Consider the following 19,568-nt stretch of genomic DNA (forward strand, 5'->3'; position numbering starts at 1 on the left):
GTTCTTATCTATGTCTATCTTATACAGAGGAAGCCACCAAAATTTTCTTTTAAATAATATGTGGGTGGGGATTTCCAAGGCTAGCAGGGAATCTTGGAAGCTTAATTCCCATTAATCTTGCCTTGTGAATAACTTACTTTCAGCTGAATTTGGGATTGCGGTAAATATAGCTGTATAAATCAGAACACGGTATGTCTGTGAACTGTTCATTTCAGTTATATCCTGTACATCAGTGTCCAAACTAACAGCTCTGTGTTCAAAACACGTTTGTTACAACCTGAGGGAAGAAAACATGAATTTGAAGTGTTGCTTTGAATGTATACAGCTAGAAAGCCTCCATGATGTTAATAAAATGTGCTTTTACGTTTTCCCCACAATTAATAAACTTCTTCTGAGGAAATAATGCTCTGTATTTCTTACTGTGTTTGTTTTTCTAGGGAGACATTCAAAATGGATAACTGGAAACCTCTTCTTGTTCTTCTCTTTGTATCCACCTTCTGCTCTATGGATGCACAGCAGACTGGTAATACATGAAAGAAAAGTCTCTTCAAACTCATAGCAATTCTTTTTCCCAGGTGCATCCAGTTCTGAAGAGAAAGATGAAGAATTGGTGATAGTTTATCCTTTGTTTAACTAGGGATGATATTATATATTTTTATGAAGCACATATTTATACTAGGTTAGGAGAATTGTCTGAAAAACAGAAAAATAATGTGCAATAGCTCATTAAAATTTGTTTTTAGCCTCAGACACTCTATATGAAGAACAGGGGAAAAGAAGGAGTTAATGAATGCTGAAAATTTACTAGGATAGATGGAAGATTTTTCTGCAAAAGACCAAAAGGTGTCAGATTCTGAAAAGCAAACAGGAAGCAATATTGCAATTTTATTCGATCACACATTCTGTAGGAAAACAGGGAAATTAAACAATGTTTCTTCAGTCTGTAGGAAAGCTTCTATAGCAGACGTTATCTTTCTGGCAGGTGGATCTTGGAGTATAGGGACAAAGAGCTCCAAGATTTTGCAAGGCTTTTTGTGCACAATGGTCAATGGGTTTGATATTAGGGAAGATATTAGGGAAAATGTTAGATAAATCTTAGATAAATCTTAAAATATCGTAGGGAAGATATTAGATAAAGCATATAGAATTGCATTATGTTGCCAAAATATAGGTTTTAACTTCCTGTGTCTTCCATATGTTGTTAACTAGTTGTCAATAATACCAACTCTTAACTGATGAATTTTGAACAAGTCTACCTGTAAAATATTTAAAATAATGGGGGTGGGGGGTGGGGAGTGGAGAGAAGGGAAGAGGTGAGGGGAAGAATGGAAAGGCAGAAACACAAAACACAGAATTTATTTCATGAACTATAAAATGTACATTTGGCTCTTCTTTGCTCATGAACAAAGCTAAAGAAACTATAATAATTCATTCTTTTTTGTCATCTTCCTTGAGCAGCTTGCAGAAAAGCCACGTTGGCAGATGTTGTCTTTTTAGTGGATACTTCAACAAATGTTGCCCAGGAAAACATTCAGAAGGTGATTGAATTCCTCTCCTCATTGGTCTCAAATCTCGACATCGGCCATGATGCAATCCAAGTTGGGCTGGCACAATACAGTGATGAAACTTACCAAGTGTTCTTGCTGAATCAGTATTTATCAAAAACTGATGTTTTGGAGCAGATTGGGGATTTACCATATAAAGGTGGAGAACCGTACACAGGGAAAGCTCTGGATTTTGTCAGCACAACATATTTCAATGAATCTGCTGGTAGCAGAGCTAAGGTTTATGTCCCACAGTTAATGATTCTTATCACCAGTGGAGAATCCAGTGATGAAGTAGAATTGCCTGCCAAGAAACTGAGACACAGAGGCATTTCCATTTATGTTGTCGGAGTTGGCGTCCAGAATACATCTGAGCTTCAGCAAATAGCCAGCAAACCTTTCGATAAATATCTGTATAGCATCAAAAGTTTCGATGACCTTCCTGATCTCTCCACAAAGCTTTTGAAAAACTTCTGCTTTGCAATTGAAAGCCAGGTTGAAGGTAAGCATTTGTCCTTATAGTGGTACCATTTCAGTTGTTCATACTGTGTAATTGTGAGCAAAGGTGTAGAAAAGTGGATGTGGTTTTGATGTTATTTTACACCAGCGTTACTGTCATATAAAACACTTGAAAATAATGGGGATAATTTTAATTAGGTCACTGTTCAGGATGGACATCCCTGTTCTTTTTAACATGTTTCAGTGCCTGTGTTGAAGTCATTGAGGTTTAATTATTAACAAAGGAAATTGATCTTATACTTGGTGCTCTCTGTAAGCAGAGCCTTAATGTATTGCAAAGAAAATCAGGGTCAGATTCACAGATTCTTTGAAATACATTCAATTTGATGTTTTTAGAGCTGGTAGAGACTTTTATAGAAAATGTTTTGTTTTGATGTCATTGAACAGTTTAACTGAATTATTTCTCAATCAAGCTATGCTTTTGGTAACTATCTTAATTCTTCCAAAAACCTAGTTAAGAGATTGTCACTCCTAGAATGTTCAAAAATGAAGGGGAGCCATATTTTCCCATCCTTTCAGTATAGTTGCTGAACAGCAGAATTCACAGAACATGTATTTTGAAGGAATTTATATATATATATATAAGGAGGCATGGTAGCAAAACTAAAATCAAAACAAAAAATGATGTTTATATCACTTATAAATATTTAAAATATAAAATTTAATTTGTAAATACATTATGTTGTTTCTTAGTTTTGCAGAGGTCAATGTGGTTCTCTCAATGAGAAAAATTAGGGATTAGAGGCTGTGCTGGTATTTAGGCAGTTGGTTTTAATCCCCTTTTCCATCATAAACTGTTATACCAAAGGGTGCGTTTAGGCCCAGTGTCATCTGACTTGCACCTGACTTGCCCTCCTGAAATGTGCGTCTCTTTCCAATGACTGTAAGTGAAGTTAGAATAATTTTATTAATGTTCTGGTGCCTCCTCTGATATTTAAAGGGTCTGTCTGCCTTTTGGAACAATTCCTCATGGGATTGTTAGGAAGGTGAGTTTATTCTGAAGCGTTCAGTTGGGTTAAAGTCTTAAATGCAACCTAGATTCCAGCAGTGATATAGAGGACCTTGTTTAATGGAATATCACTAGAATGGAATGATAAAACATACAATCTCACTCCCAAAGTAGTAAGTAGAAGATTTGGTTGGAGGAAGATGAAACTTCTATATGTATAAATACTGTCAGGTGTAAAGGTTTCTCAAGACATTTTAAAGCCATTTTTTAGACGGTTGCTTTCTTTAGAATTCTTTGTTTAATTTTTCAAAATATAATTCAACAGTAATTGAATAGCATGTTTCATGGTATGTTGTAGATGTAGAGCTTAAGTCCAAATTTAAAACTGTGAAGATCAATGAAAAGGTTCTTATTTAGATTGCATTCAAAGCCAGGTCTGGATATAGGTTGACAGTATTTCAGCAACTCATTTAATACATTTTTTTTCCTCTCTGCAGCTTTTGCAAAACAATATGCTGATATTATTTTCCTCATTGACTCCACTGCGACCACGAAGCATTCAGCATCTGACAGAGTAAAACGTTTCATCTCCCAAATAGTCGAACAGCTAGATGTTGGGACTGACAAGTATAGGATTGGCCTAGCCCAGTTTAATGGTGTGGGAGAGGTGGGGTTTGCGCTGAACTCTTATGAAAAGAAAGAAGAGATCCTTGACCACATTCAGCGCATCGTTCTCACTGGAGACTCATCACAGGATGGAATTGCCTTGGAGTCTTTGCTGGAAACCTTATTTACGGATACTTTTGGAAGCCGGATCAACGAAGGCACTCCACAGGTTGTAGTGATCTTCACATCCTCTGGATTCAGTAAAAATATCATGGGGGCAATCCGGATGTTAGAGGAGATGGGAGTGAAAAATTTCACAGTTGAAGTTGAACGCTTTGACAGGGTAGAAACAACGGAGAGCTACCCCTCTAATGCAACTTACCGTCTTCACGGAGTAAAGAACATTGAGTTTGTGCAACAGGAAATTGTTACTGGTGTGGAAACCTCACTCCAGGATCTTTATGAACTTGATCAAATAGTGCCAGCAGGTATGGTGCATCAAAAGAGCAAAACTTTGGTAGTCTTGAAGGGTTGGCTGCACTGGAGTTGCCTTTTCTGACTGAGGGAACAATTTTCCTTGGATTTTCCTTAGATTTTGTTTCCAAAAAATGGCCATAGGAGAGTTTGAATTTAACCACAGAATAACTTCCCTAATATCCTGAGTTTTCCTGATTTGCAGTCACTCTACAGTACAGTGAGGAAAGCCACCTGTCTTGCAAAGTTTGCTGTAGTGGGCAAAAGGGGGCAGTTAAAGAAATCACTGAAATAAACATGATCTCTTGACTGAAAATCAATACATAAATCTCTGCTCTTCAGCACTTTTAGGATTTGGATTTCATGTGTTATTGTAGCAGCATCTTGCATATTACCTTGAGTCTCATCTGTAACAGTGTTCTGACTGTCTCACCAATTATCCCACAGTGTGACCTACATTAATCTTATCTTCCTTTTGTTTATTTTACTTTTAGTGTGTTCCAGTGCAACTGTTGCAGACATTGCATTTCTTGTGGATGAATCCAGCAAAGTTGGGTCAAAAAACTTCCAGCTGATCAGGGCATTTCTCTTAAAAGTTGTTAATGCCCTGGATATTGGTCCAAGGAATGTAAGAGTTGGGCTAGTGCTGTACAGTGATGAACCAAGACTAGAGTTCACCCTGAACACATTCAAGGATAAACTGGAAATCCTGAACTACCTAAAGAATTTACCATATCGAGGTGGACGAACATACACTGGAGCAGCCATTGAATTTCTAAGGAATAAGGTTTTTACTCGAGAGGCAGGCAGCAGGAAGAGAAAAGGAGTGCAACAAATTGCTGTGGTTATCACTGATGGTCAGTCCTTGGATGATTATACTAAACCAGCATCTAAACTAAGACGTAAAGGTGTCACTGTCTATGTTGTGGGCATCCAGAATACCACAGAGAGCAGCAAGCTTGATAAAATTGCAACATATCCCCCAATGAATCATGTCACCACCCTGAAGAATTTTCTACAGTTGTCAAATATCAGATGGAAAATAAAGAAACGGCTTTGTAATGACATTGTGAAAAGTACATTTGTAGTCCCATTACAATCGCAGAATGTGAAAGAAGGTAAGAAGCATGAATAAAAATGCCATTTCAGTGGTGCCAGGCTTGTTGCTGATGTGTACACCATCTGTACTTAATTCAAGAGGAAATAAAAATTCAGACAGATTTTAGAGATGTTTATAAAATTCTGTTGCTGATGGACCTGAATGTCCTCCAGCTGAGATTTGCCCTGCTTGGAACCCTCCCCTATTTATTCCTACCTTTTGGGGGAAGCAAGTGTCAGGAAGCCTTTGCTGCTTTCACTTGAGCAAATTCCAAGGCTCCCTCACATTCAGGTGAGCATGATAGTGGTAGTGGTAGTGGTTCCTACAGCTTAACAACATTTACAGGTAGACTGAGTCATGTCTTAGTTACTTGAATCTAGGTTATTTTTTCCATGACATCTCTCTTTTAATGTTCTTTGCACTTGTCAAAACCATCTGAAGTTTATAGCAATTCTGAATTCTGACACTGATGAAATATTGTCATCTCTCACCTCTAGGAGTAGCTAGGCCATGCTGTTAATACCAGTTCAGGAGGCTAGTCTCATAATGATACAAATCCTAGTAATATTTTTATTTTCACACCTAAATTCTACCCAGTCTCTCCCAGTAAAGTCTCTTACCATTCTTTTTCAAATTAGCTTTGTTTCTAGATACACTTCCTTTTTTTTTTTTTTTTTTTTTGTCTTTGCAGGCTGTCACACTGTTACTGTACCTCATCTTATCTACTTTTATTCTATTTTTCTCACTTTAATAACTGTTGCAGTCCTGACTTCTATTTCATCCTGCTTGCTATCCTTTTACAAGTAACAGTACCAGTAACAATGGGTTTCATTACTCCATTTTATCTTCTCGACACATTTTATTTGTGTAGAGAAGTTTGGACATCTCTTATCCTATTTATTGAACACCCAAGATTTTACAAGATTTTTGGACTGAAAGGCTTTTCTCAAATAAAATTACTTTTGTTGTTTAGGTACCTATTTGTGAGGATTGCAAAGTTGTTAAGTGATTTTTCTTACTCTTGGAAGTGTCAAAACTTTTGTAACTCCCCCTTTCCATCCCCTACCCTCCTCCTCCCCCCCCCCCCCCCCCCGCCCTTGTCTTTTTTTCTTACTAATTAGGTTGCGTGAACACAGAGGAAGCTGACATTTATTTCTTGATCGATGGCTCTGGCAGCATACAACCAACTGATTTTGTAGACATTAAAACATTTGTGAATGAGACTACCAGAATGTTCCAAGTTGGTGCCAACAATGTTCGTATTGGTGTGGTTCAGTATGCATCTGAGTCAAGGACAGAATTCGTGATTGGCCAGCACAACCAAATGGATGATTTAACAAAGGCAATTAGTAATATTGAACAAATAGGTGGAGGTACAAGAACTGGAGATGCATTAATATATATGAAAAGTCTGTTCCAAATGGCATCTAGGGAAAATGTTCCACAGATCCTGGTAGTGATTACAGATGGTAAATCTGAAGATGAGGTGAAGCAAGCAGCAGGTGAGCTGAGGCAACAAGGGATCACTATCTACGCCATCGGCATCAAGGAAGCTGTTCAACAACAGTTGGAGGAAATAGCAGAAACAGGAGAGAGAGTGTATTTCGTGAATGACTTTGATTCCCTGAAAAATATTAAAGAAGGAATTGTGCAAAATATCTGTTCAAAAAATGGTAAGAGCATCTCCTAAGCCTGATCCTTTCCAAGCAGCTAGTATTAGAATGTACTTACATGTTTTGTTAATACTGAAAATGATATTGCTACATATCAGAAATAAAGACTTGTGTGTTGGTAATCTCATACTTTGCCATTTCAAGACTAGGTCACCTTCTTTCAATGTACAGATTTTACTAGTCAATGAGCAATATAAAATAAAGCTAAGTAGCAGAAATTGAAATTCTTCAACTGGGAAAGTGCCCTATAGTAAAAGTCTAAGTACTTGTTCTTTGTCTTGACTCAACCACATTTTGTGAGAAGAGACAAAGAACCCAGTGATAATTGCCTGCAGTCTAACACCGGGTACTTGTGGTTCTCAACAGGTAAGCAGTCTGAGCACTGCAGAACACTTGTCTTTCACAAGGAGATAAATTCTGATTTTTCAATACCCAAGTCAGGGGATGTTTTTCCGACATGTGCAAGCTACTCTTATCCAGGGATTGTGTATGTCTCTTTCTGCACCACATAATAGCTTGGAGGAAAGCGGCTGTATCAAGTAGCAGAATTCTTTCTCTTGAAGTTGGGGGATGAACAAAGGCATCTCGAGCACTCTCCAGCCTTTGTTTACATGTTAGCTGTTAAGCCTCACGTTCATCTTCTGCAGTCAGTTATTTTTTGACAGATCTACTGACGACATCTACCCGCCCATTCTATCATTTACTGTCTTTTGGGTTTTGATCCAGCTGAAATGTTAAAAGAGCAGGTGAGAAGAGATTTGTGGTTTTAGCCTATTCTTTTTTTTTTTTCTTTTTTCCTTTTTTCTTAGTCTGTAAAAACGTGAAAGTTGATGTTGTTTTCCTCGTGGATGGCTCAGAGAGTGTCCGTTCAGATGACTTTCAGAAGGTAAAGGATTTCATGCAGTCATTTGTGAACAACATAGATGTTGGGCTTGATAATGTTCGAATTGGCTTGCTTCAGTTCAGCTCTAAAATGAGAGAAGAGTTCCAGCTTGACAGATATAACACTGCAGATGATATGGGGAAAGCCATTCAGAAAATGAAGCAGATTAGAACAGGAACACAGACTGGGAAAGCACTGAACCTTGCTGCCCCTTACTTTGATCGACCTAAAGGAGGACGTCCTGAATTGAAACAATACCTAATAGTGATCACTGATGGGGAATCCCACGATTCTGTAACAAAACCAGCCAGGGCCATACGGAAGAAAGGCGTAACTATATTTGCTATCGACATGCTCCGTGCCAACAATTCGCAGCTTTTGGAGATTACCGGCAGTCAAGACAGAGTGTTCTTTGAGAATGACTTTCACTTCATACAAAAGCAGATTCTCTTTGAAATTTGTAATCTACAGGATTGTAAGTAGTGATGATATCCATCTCTGTATTTTTCTTTTGTTTTTGTTTTTGTTTTTTTTTTTTTTAATTTTATTTTATTTTTTTCTTTCCCGTTAATTCTTTGTAAGGCAACATTTTTTTTTTCTGTTCATGGTATGATATAAAGCTCTGTTCTCCATAATGATACACAGTGGCAGTGGAATGAAAAGCAGTATAAAAACATAGACTTGTTCTTTTTATAGGGTGTGATCTCATTCTTTTTCTTACGAGAAGGTAGGTAAATATTTCCCCTTCTTTCAGGAAGACACCCAAGCTTTTGCTTTCAGGCTTCTGCGGTGTCTTTGCATTTTAAGGTTACAGCTGGAATATGGAAACAAAAATCCCTACACAAAGGGTTGAAAGAGAGAAAGGGGTGAAGGAGAGAGACAGAATTATAACCTTGTTTCTTTGTTTCTTCTGTTTTCCATAATAGTATGCAAGAAAAGGGCTGAGGAAGAGAGACAGAATTATAACTTTTTTTTTTGTTTGTTTGTTTTTTTGTTTTTTTTGTTTCCACTAACAGTGTGCAAGAGAGCAGAAGTTGCTGATATCATCTTTCTAGTGCATGGATCATCTGGTGTTACAGACCTGCAGTTTAAAAATGTGCATCATCTTATAGAAGCAGTAGTTAATACCTCAGTGGTTGGGTTGGACAAAGTTCGGTTTGGTGTTGTGGTCTATAGCTCTACGCCGGAGGTGTATTTCCCATTGAATTCATATACCTCCAAATCTCAGATTAGAAAAAAAATATTCAACTTGAAGCCTCTGCCAGGCAAGCCCTTTACTGCAAGAGCTTTGAACTTTGCCCGGCAAAGATTTGATGTGAACCATGGTGGACGTCCATCGTATCTCGCTGTCACTAGGATCCTTGTTCTTATTACTGATGAACCAACTGTACCATCAGATAAAGCCAACCTTCCCATGGCCATAAGAGCTTTGAAGGAGAATGAAATCAACTTAATTGCTGTTGGAATAAGCAAAGCAGACAGAGCAGAACTTAAAGAGATTACTGAAGATCAAGAAAGATTATACTTTGCACAGAACTATGATGCACTGGAAAGCATACATAAAAACCTTGCTCAAAATGTGTGTGAGAAATCTAAGCCAGGTAAAGATACTTTTGAATAGATCTACTAGGTCTTTTTCTACCACTTATGCAGACTGTTAAAAGCAAAGATTGGTGTTAAACATATTTTGTGGACGTAATAGGAGGATAAGTGGAAAAGTCTGGTGACAGTTCTCTGCTTAAAATGCAGTACATATTAAATGCAATCTCAAAAGTTACCTTCTACTGATGGGCTTCCATCAGCTATTTTCAAGAGGCTTCTTACACTGATAAATGGAGGCAGATTTTTTCTAAGTCCTAGCAACTAATTTTCTTTAACACAAAGCAATTCTCTACACTTGAGCACTGCCCTGGCTCCCCCATATATTGAGGCCATTCTCTCTTGAGGATCCTGTTTCTCTGTGATCCCTTCTACTCTTCTTTCTCTCATTTTCTGTCTAGAAGATAGGTAGTTTACAGTCAGGGTCTTTAGTTTATTGTTAAAGCTTCGTTAAAAGTGAGATGGTGTTTATCCCTGCATCTATTCTGTTATGGGGCACAGTTAAGTATTCTTGATTTATGCATGGAAAAGTAGTTGGTGATAGATTTACTTCGTAAAGGCAAAGAGTTTCCACTTCCCTCCACTCATTTCCCTTTTCTGATTTCTTTCTTGTATTCACCCAAATCAGTAAGATTCTGTGCAGTAATGTCTTCTGCATTCCCTCAAGTGTTAGGATGGATATGATACAGCATTCAGATGGTACACTGTTAGGTCCCAGCAAGGGACAGCTATTGTAATAAAACTTTTGCTTTATTCTGTGTGGAAAAAAATGTAAAGGACACAAATTGTAGTGCTTCCAGGGTAAAGACAGGCACCGTGGCTATGCTGGAAGGGTAAACTTCCCGCTAATCAGGCAGACCAGCTCAATAATTGTCCACGATGGCTGGAAAGATGGCTTCTTGTCCATCCTTTTTTCTTGCTGCACAACAAACAGTATCAGGTTCTCTCTACCAAGCAATTAGATCCAGTGAAATACACCTTCGACACCTTGAATAGAAGCTGCCAATAAATCTTGCATATTTGCAACTCTGCTTATAACATATTTGGAACTCTGCTTAGGCAATGAAAATGACAGGCAAGAAATTTCTCCACTTCAGGGAGAAACTTTCTCCACAGAAGTCATGCAGTTCAAGTGCTTTTTCCCCAAAGTGGCCTTTCAGGTACCAAGAGAGGATGAATATTTTGAGTGAGGTAGTCATACTGATTTAACTTTATTGGTAGGTAAATTCTGACATTTCTCAGCTGAGGGGTTGACAGTGGTTACAAGTTCTGTTTTGTTATGACTCCCCCAGGCAGTCGTTTAGCTGTTATGTAAAGAACTGTGTTTCTTTCTGCAAGTTAATGCTAGGAAAAAATTACTTTTATCTCATGGAAGGTCACAGCGTTGAAGTTAGATGATGGATAGATGATGTCTTTGCATGACCTCTCTGTGAACAGCTTTTGTGAGTAAAAGCTTACACTGAAGAGAAAAAGGAAAGGTTAAACAGTGCCAAAATTATGTTCCTCAATAATTTTGTTGTTTTGTGTTCCTTCCCTGCTTTTTCCCTAAGTTTGCAACAAACAAGTGGCAGACCTGATGTTCTTGATGGATGGATCAGGAAGCATATCAAACAGTAACTTTTCTGTCATGAAGACCTTCGTGAAAGATGTTTTGGGCAGTTTTGTTATTTCTAAGAACGGAGTGCATGTTGGGGTAGTCCAGTACAGTGCTGAACCCCAGAAAGAATTTTCTCTTAATGAGTTCTATAATGACATCATCATAAAGGAACGCATCGACAGAATCGAACAAATGCAATCCACTACATACACTGGGAAAGCACTGAGGTTTGTTCATAGTCTTTTTGAGCCTGCCCATGGAGGCCGCAAGAAGAGAGGAGTTTCACAGAACCTCGTTGTGATTACAGACGGGAACTCTCATGACGATGTGGAGGATGCAGCCGTGGCTTTGAGAGGTGATGGGGTGCATGTCTTTGCAGTTGGCATAGGGCTTATAAATTCCTTTGATCTGCTTCGAACAGCTGGTGATTCAAGGAGAGTGTTCACAGTGGAGAACTTTGATGCCCTGAAAAACATCGAGAGGACTGTTGTCAATGAGCTCTGTGAATCCGAAGACCGTCCTATCGAGGGTAAGCAATGTAAATGTTTTGTTGGGTATATAACGGTAAATATCTACATGGCTGCATGCACACCCTGTCAGAAGTAACAAAACTATCTAAGAAGCAATGCAGCTGTTTTACCAAAGAACTCTGCTCAGGTTACTCAGTTTTGTGTCTTTCTAAATGTGCACTTTCTTCAGTCAAGAACTATTATGCTTTTAGCTATATAGCTTCTGAGGTGAGACAATGCTTCACATCTAGCACTCACATTCATATCTCCTCAGTGTCTAAAAGGAGACAGAGAAGACATGCCCTCAATATTCTAATCACAAAAGAAAAGAAAAAAAAAATGCAATTTGGTGATATTTATAAAAGAGCCTTTCAAAAAAACTAACTTTTCCATCTACAGCTGACCATGACCATCCTGCTCCAAAGGGTCTGTCAGTAGCAGCTGTTGACAAAAGTCCTACACCGGCACTGTTGAGAAGGGGGTGTGGGAAAATGCAGCCTTGGTTATGCGGGAAGTATTGGCATGGTGTGAGCAGCAAATTCACAGTAATGCTGAGATGCTACCCAAAAGCTTTCCCTACATAAGAAACAGGAGGCAGTATTTCCTACTACATCTGATTGGTGGCAACAGTAGATTGGATGCCCTTCCAGGGATGCTGCACAGCCTGAGAAGCTCTCAACCCCAAATCGAGGAAAAGGTTCAGTTGTGCCTTTGATAAATGTAGCAACTTTTATCAGGTGTTGGATCCTGTTTTTGTATCTGAGCTTATTCTAACATGGTGCTGCAGTATCAGTCACCTAGTTGTGGGAAGATGGAGGCAGAAAACCCATAAAATTGTTCTTTAAAATTAGGTACTCATGCCAGTTACACAGAAGGATAATACTGTAGGTGTTTCTTAAATTGCAATAGAAAAGGTGGCAAATGACAAATCAAAAAGATGATTTTTTTTCCACTGAATGTAAAGAAGGGACCTGCTGGGGTGTAAATGGGTGGGATTGATTAGGGACAGCGGGAAGAAAATGTGCTGGAGCAGTTCTCTTTCTGTGATCCCATTTTTACAGGGACTGTGACTGTCCTTAAAGCTCCTTCTCTTCCCTGAGTATTTACCATAAAGATAACATCTTAAAAGAGTCAGATACACACTGTTTATTGTCTTTGTTATACCATAAAACTGATCATACCTAGCCCTCCATGTTTAATTCCCCTAGTGATCAGAAACTCACTGTGAGGAAGGCACACTGTGATGACCACACTCCTTGTCTAAGGCTTTTTGTAACAATGGTTAAACAAATAGAAATAACTTCACAAAATCATTGAACAAATAAAGTTAACTCTGCTGCACCCTGGGCTCGAGAGATCTTAAACACAGCAAAACTGGCTGATGTTTGCTGGAATGGTGGGGTCCAAAAAAAAGTGTTGAATCTTCCCTCCCAAAGCCAGAAGCTGCTGTCTATGTTAATGCTGTCTGCTCAGGTGGTTTTCAGAGAGGATAGCCTGGCCCTAGCCCTTTTTTCCCCATCAAAAACAGAGCAAACCTCCACCTGAAAAGGCAACCCCTGGCTCCTGAAAACAAACAAAGGGCTGCTGGGGAAGCAGAGTACACGGATGTGAAATACCATGAGTGAGGCACTAGCATCTCCTGGTGTCTCATGGCCAGAGAACAGGGAGATTTAATGGAAGATGGAACAGTAAACTCGATGTATATATCTACAGACATGCTTTTTAAGTTTAGAGAGAACAAAATTAAGGAAAGCATGTTGGTTCTGATCTTACTGGTTTATATGCTTTTAAGATTTAGATCAACTTGTCTCATAAACCAATGATGAATTTCCTATGAAGCCTGTGTTATCTTGGCTGGGAATCTGTTTTCCTGTATTCACTAATCTTCTTTCCCATAACAATTCTTAACTCCCCTTTCTCCAGTCACCATCTTCTAAACTGCCAGACTTTTAATTTAAGAACTGTATTCCAGGTATGGAAAGTCAACAGGGGGGAAAAAGATACCTTTGCAGCACAAAGATAGGCCAGTTTAACAAAGTGGATATGTGTGGGGAGAACAGGTGATTAGGAAAACAGGTTAGCTACACAGAATTATTTAGCCCTGCAAATAAACGGACTATTGGCAGAGTATGGAAAATGTTTTATGCATTCTCATATGCAACACAACAAAACAGAAGTGGATGCTTTACTGCTGTTTTGGTACTGTTGTCGCTGGTACATGAGGAGTTTGCAGGTAACGCTTCTAAGAGCTAAGCAGTGTGGATGATCGGGGCTAAACTGGTGAGTCCATGGCTGCCCTTTGCGTTTCCTCCAAAGGATGTGGTTAAAAAGAATAAAAAATAAATAAATATATCTCGTTTTGAAAACATATCTTCTGTGTGCTGGATGTGAACACTTACTGGAAAAAATATCTTGTAAGTTTAACGCCCATGGAAATGTCTCATCAGAAAATCCAAACACAATTAGAAAAAATGCTGTTCCTGAGCTGATGGTGGCATCACAGGTGTTCTGTGAATCTTGAAATCAGATGGGCAACCTCATAAACTCTGGCTAAGGGGCATGACCGTGTTGTGTTTTTATATGTATGTGTGTGTGTAGATATATTTAACTGTTTAAGAAAAATATTTACTTGCTGTGAACTACGCAGAAAAGCTGTGTAGATTTCTTATGCTGTTCCAAGGTCTGAATGTCATTTGGAAAAATTGCATGTCACAGACTACCTTGCAGAACTACAGTGATGGATGGTGATGCATCTAGGGACACAATAAAATCCGGCATAACACATGAAGAATCAAGGTACAGAAGAAATAAGCCAAGTAGTTGGGCTGTTTGACTAGGGCAAGAGGAGTAAGAGGCCACATCACAACATTTGCTGTTATTATCAGGAACTATGCAAGCAATTCTGTAACTGAGGTAGCCCTCACCTTACAGCAGCTGTTATTCACGGTGGCTATCAGATATTGCCTGTAGAGGATGCTGCCACTATCTCTTTTGTTTCTTTGGCCTGTTGTTCTACGTTTGCATGTAGTATCTGATCTTGTGGCAAAATGATAAAGCACAGTCAGCCATCATTGCAATTGGAATATGTACTGTGTATTTTCTGTTGGTAGTAAAGCATATGGAAATACTTGCAAAATTAAGACCTTTGAGGTCATTTGGCAGCTGAAGAAGAACAGTAAGCTCTTCTTCACTGTTTTGCAGTTTTTGTGTGTGCATGTGTCTGGTAATATAGGATCAGGCCTTAGTAGCTGCAAGTTTATGTAGCCCCACTGAAACTGGTGGTCTGACAGGTTTTCAGGAAATATAAAACACCATCTCACTGACTCCGACTTCTGGTTTTAAATCTACCATGTTGATTTTTGTTCCACTCCCATGATCCTGATGAGAGACAAAGTTCATAAACGTTGTATGTTTATAATTTCCTGCTTCCTCTGCTTTCTTCACAGATTGTGATATGGACCTTTTTATAGCAATTGATATTTCAAGGCATACACGGCCAGCATCTTCACTGCTTCTGAAACAGAAATTGCAAACATCCCTCCCCGAACTTTTACAACATATGAAATCACGGCTAGGTGTCTGTTGTAAACCTGACACTCCAGTCAACATTAGGTTCAAATTTCAAGTATTGACACAGGCCAAAAAAATAATCTTTGAGTCTGATTTTGAGGGCTATAATGAAGGGATCATCCAGAAGTTCTTAGATGCACAGGCCACAGTGGACACGTACCTGAATGTGGACTTCTTACAGACATTTCAAGAGAAGTTCTTTAGTGCAGCCTCTGCTAAAGTAAAGGTAATTTAATGGTGTAAATATACAAGTTGGAAAAAATATGTAGTGTAAAATTTGTTGACTCTGATGCTGACTACTGCAGGGAAGCAAAAAGGTAGCTCAGGAATTGGTGGTCTCAAAGGCTTGGCCTAATCTCTTCTGAAGGGAAAGGAATCATTCCATTTAAGTGAAAAATAAAAAATAAAAAAAATCTCATTGGAATGTTTCAGGATCATTGCCTTGACAGTTTACCTTTAATAAAGTGCTGACTCAGTAAGGCACTGGGCATGTTGTATAGTAGCTGTTTGAATATTTTCACTTGCTAAGGTCTCTGTTGAGGAACACCTTACTGAGGAAGGACGTGTTTGCCCTTGTAAGGGTAAATACATCAGAAGAAGAGACCAAGGGGTGACCTTATTAACGTTTATAAATATGTAAATGGTAAGTGTCAGGAGGATGGGGGCAGGCTCTTCTCAGTGACATCCAATGATAGCACAAGGGACAAGGGGTGCAAGCTGGAACATAGGAGGTTCTGCTTAAATATGAGACAAAACTTCTTTACGGTGAGGGTGACAGAGCACTGGAACAGGCTGCCCAGGGGAGTTGTGCAGTCTCCTTCTCTGGAGACTTTCAAAACCCACCTGGACACATTCCTGTATGACTTGATTTAGGCATTCCTGCTCTGGCAGGGGGATTGGACTAGATGGTCTTTTAAGATCCCTTCCAATCCCTAGCATTCTGTGATTCTTTGGTATGGGACATCCCTCTGGCCAGTTGAGGCTCAGCTGTCCCAGCTGTTACCCAGAGATGATGCAGTAGATGCAGCTCATATGGCATTCAACTGAAGGTGATCTTACAGAAAATAAAATCTTTGCTTCTTCAAACTTTTTTTCCACATTCACATATAGGAGAACTTCTCTGACACCAGCGAAAACTCTTCATTGTTTAAGTCACAGCAGAGCTGGTCTTCAGGCTAGTATACTAAGAAAATGACACATATAATACAATAATAGCAATGTTAGGAAATGGGTGGCAAGACAGATCCCTCACACTGGAGTGCTGTCAGAGAGAAGAGAGTTTTGTGTTCTATTCTTCTTGCTCTTTTTCCACTGTGCATGTTTTAGGTCTACCACAAGTAGTGGAATTTGAACTACCTCATAGTCAGTTTTCAATGCAAACTGTACTTTTCACACTGGCACAGCTTTTAATATCTCTTAAGTGATTCAGTGTTATTCCCTTTCCTGACAGGTTGTGTTAGTGTTTTCAGATGGACTGGACGATTCACCTGAAGATCTCAGAAAAGCAGCAAATTCCTTTTACCTCAAAGGTATGAGAGCACTACATCAATGCTCCTACTGACACATGAACCAATGTATTGTTCTGCCACTACAACTTTCCTAAATAACATGACTCTCCACGTTGAGGGTATTCCTTGGAAGTCACTGGGAGAGTGTTTGCTTCTCCATGTGCATCAATGTTTGTGAAGTTCAGAATTATTATCCATTCTAGGGTATTTGCATGGGGTTTTTCATCTTCAGTTATACTCTTGAGCTAATATTTTAATGTAGTAAATGAAGACTGTTTTTAATTATTATTATTTTTATTATTTATTATTTTAAGCTACAGATATTTTCTTTTCTGGGTTTGATCTATGTCAAAAATTTTTTTCACTACTGATCTAAAGCAGAAATAATGCAGAGGCTGGTTCTAAGCATAGGATAGACACTTAGCTTCTGGAAGTACTTCATGATGAATTCCACTGCAGAAAATTACTCTTTCGGTACAAAATACCTTCCTTTTACTGTGTTCCTTTTCTGTAGCTTTGCCATCAAACAGAGCCTGTTGGTCAGAACATTTTCTATCACACCACTGCATGTTCCAAGATACCCACTACTTTAAATGCAAGTGGTAGAAAGAGTGGAAAGTGAGGAAAAAATATTTCCACCTAAGAGGAAGACAGGAGGATAGAGATTTCCTCAAAAAAGTAGCATTTGAGGAAGGGAAGAACTGAACTTCATTCTACTGTAAGATAGGCCAAAGATGTATCTACAATAAGAAGGAAATTTTAATGACTGATTAAAATGTGTGATGTAAAATAGAATATAATTCTCTTGTGACCTAAAGAGGAATCCTGACTTTATTTGTCAGCAGGAAAGATCAAATAAATGGAAGCTGAGGAACCCTGAAATCAATCTATATGAATATATAATTTAGTAGGTAAAGTTAGACAGATTATCTGAGACTGGCCTCCAGCTGAAGAAATGGCTTGAGCAAGCTTTAGTTCCCTCTTCCCACTGTTACCCCCATGAACCATTCCATTCATGGGTTGATAGATGTTTGAAGAAACACTTCCAAGGGTGCAGAGGGCCTGAGATTATCCTGCTTTCTGGAGGGCAGCTTCAGCAGCTAGAGCAGTCCCTCTTACTGACAAATGTAGTGCCAGATGTTAGACCCAAATCTGTCTTCTACAGAAGAGAACAGTTTTACACTTCTCTTTGCACACTGAGGTTACCTCTTGAGCAGAAGTAGCAGTTTAGTCTGTCATCTGGGAGAGAACTTAACTGGAAGACAACTAATCTTAGTTTTTGTCTCATATGTTGTTCTTAATGGCTTGATTTCTTTCAACATGCTATAAAATTTAAGTTTTAGAGAATTACTATTATTCACAATCATGTTGTTGGTTAAATAATATAATCCAGGCATTCACAAACTTCAATCTATGCTTATGTTGAAGGCCTTGATGCACTTCTACTAGTTGGGCTGGACAATACACAGAACTTGAATGAACTTCGAGAAATAGAGTTTGGCAGAGGTTTTGAAAACAACGAACCTCTTAGTATTGAACTTCAGGATATTCCACGCATCTTGCAGAAAAACCTTGTAAGTCCTTTTTTGATATAAACAAAATGGGGGAAACAGTCTTTTTTTTTTTTTTTTTTTTATAATCAACTTTACACAAATGCTACATTACTTGCCATTTTTTCAGGATACTATAGCAGAAAGAAAATGCTGTGATGTTTTTTGTAAATGCGTTGGAGAAACTGGTGAACGTGGTGCCCGGGGAATTCCTGGAAATAAGGTAGGAGAGCTGCAGTAGATGCTACATAAGAATTTCTTTATTATTTCAAGGTTTATTTGTGTTTTTTGTGGTAATCTGAAGCATGCATGCAGGTGCCCACAGCCCTTGCTGTTAGGATAGATGAAGAAGAAACATGCAATGTGGTCATTTCTCTGCTGCATGTTCCTATTGCAAAAGTATTTTTGTAATGAAAATCATTCAGACACATAAAAGTCTTTAAGCACTCTTCTTTGCAGAATTCAGCAGAAGGCAGAGAGAGATTTCAAAATGGTTTCTGATTAACCAAGCTTTTTTAGATAACTGTGAATAATAAACTTTTAAATAATAAACAGTTGCCAAGCTAGGAGTAGAAAATTCTTCTTCATTAGATGTGAACTTCGTCCTTTTGTGTGTTCTGGTTATTCTGAATATTCTCTATTGTGAGTTTCTACTGATCAATACAGCACTAATATACAGTATTTCCTTTAAGCTTTTATATTGTCTCCTTTATTGTTAGTTTTAAATATTGCATTTTTCACCACTTCTACAGCATAATAGTAGACCTCATTATTAAAGCTCTTGGTGTATGTAGTTACCATTTCTCTTGTGTTCTTTTCATTCCTTTACTTCAGCTTATTCCAGTAACACACTACATAACTTGTATTTGTAGTTTACACTCTTCAATTATCTGGTTTCAGTTAAATCCATTTTTGGTTATCTCTTAGCAAGGCTATAGTCTTGCAATAGGTATTCATAAAACAGTTTTTCGATCTCTTCTATTAGTCTTGTTGACATTCTTACACCTGCTTTATTGAAATGTCTGGATTATAGTGCTCAGACAAAGCAGTATTCAGAATGCACATGTAATTGTACTGCAGGTAGACAGGCATGATGCCTTGGGTTGCACAATTTACAATTTTAAAAGCATGTTCTTGCAGCACAAATTTGTCTCATTCTTGTTCATTTTCATTCCTAGAAATTCTGTCTGTTCTAATTTCCCTGAGAGATTTTTTTTTTTTTTTTTAACCTGAGGATATGAGGCTTGCATCACTTCAAATACAAAGTTGCAATATATATATACTTCCTTATATTTTTCATTTCACCTTAGAATTTCATTACTGTATAATATTTCCATGTCAAAATCACAAAGAAAGATACTTAGTTTGATCAAAAACCCACTGGGTTTGTTAATTCATTAAGCAGTTTCATTAAATGGTATACTGAACTCTTATATTGGACATTGTTACACTGTGGGTTTTTTTCCCACAACCACGTGAAGTATTCTG

General features: G+C 38.3%; 1 protein-coding gene across 1 annotated transcript in view; it reads left to right on the forward strand.

Moving 5' to 3' along the window:
- Positions 1-402: 402 nt before the first annotated feature.
- COL6A6 (collagen type VI alpha 6 chain) overlaps positions 403-19,568 on the forward strand; it is a gene marked incomplete at its 5' end in the record, with an annotated part of 42,806 nt that continues 23,640 nt past the window's right edge. Inside the window, 12 exons of the mRNA XM_082753268.1 lie at positions 403-523; positions 1,456-2,046; positions 3,510-4,106; positions 4,587-5,210; positions 6,313-6,864; positions 7,674-8,222; positions 8,764-9,348; positions 10,897-11,472; positions 14,899-15,248; positions 16,473-16,551; positions 17,959-18,104; positions 18,211-18,303. Coding sequence (XP_082609394.1) covers positions 403-523; positions 1,456-2,046; positions 3,510-4,106; positions 4,587-5,210; positions 6,313-6,864; positions 7,674-8,222; positions 8,764-9,348; positions 10,897-11,472; positions 14,899-15,248; positions 16,473-16,551; positions 17,959-18,104; positions 18,211-18,303 — 4,863 coding nt within the window. The remainder of the gene's footprint in view (positions 524-1,455; positions 2,047-3,509; positions 4,107-4,586; positions 5,211-6,312; positions 6,865-7,673; positions 8,223-8,763; positions 9,349-10,896; positions 11,473-14,898; positions 15,249-16,472; positions 16,552-17,958; positions 18,105-18,210; positions 18,304-19,568) is intronic.

Source organism: Aythya marila, assembly GCF_965140915.1.
Source record: "Aythya marila genome assembly, chromosome: 2".
NCBI classification, from domain to species: Eukaryota; Metazoa; Chordata; class Aves; order Anseriformes; family Anatidae; genus Aythya; species Aythya marila.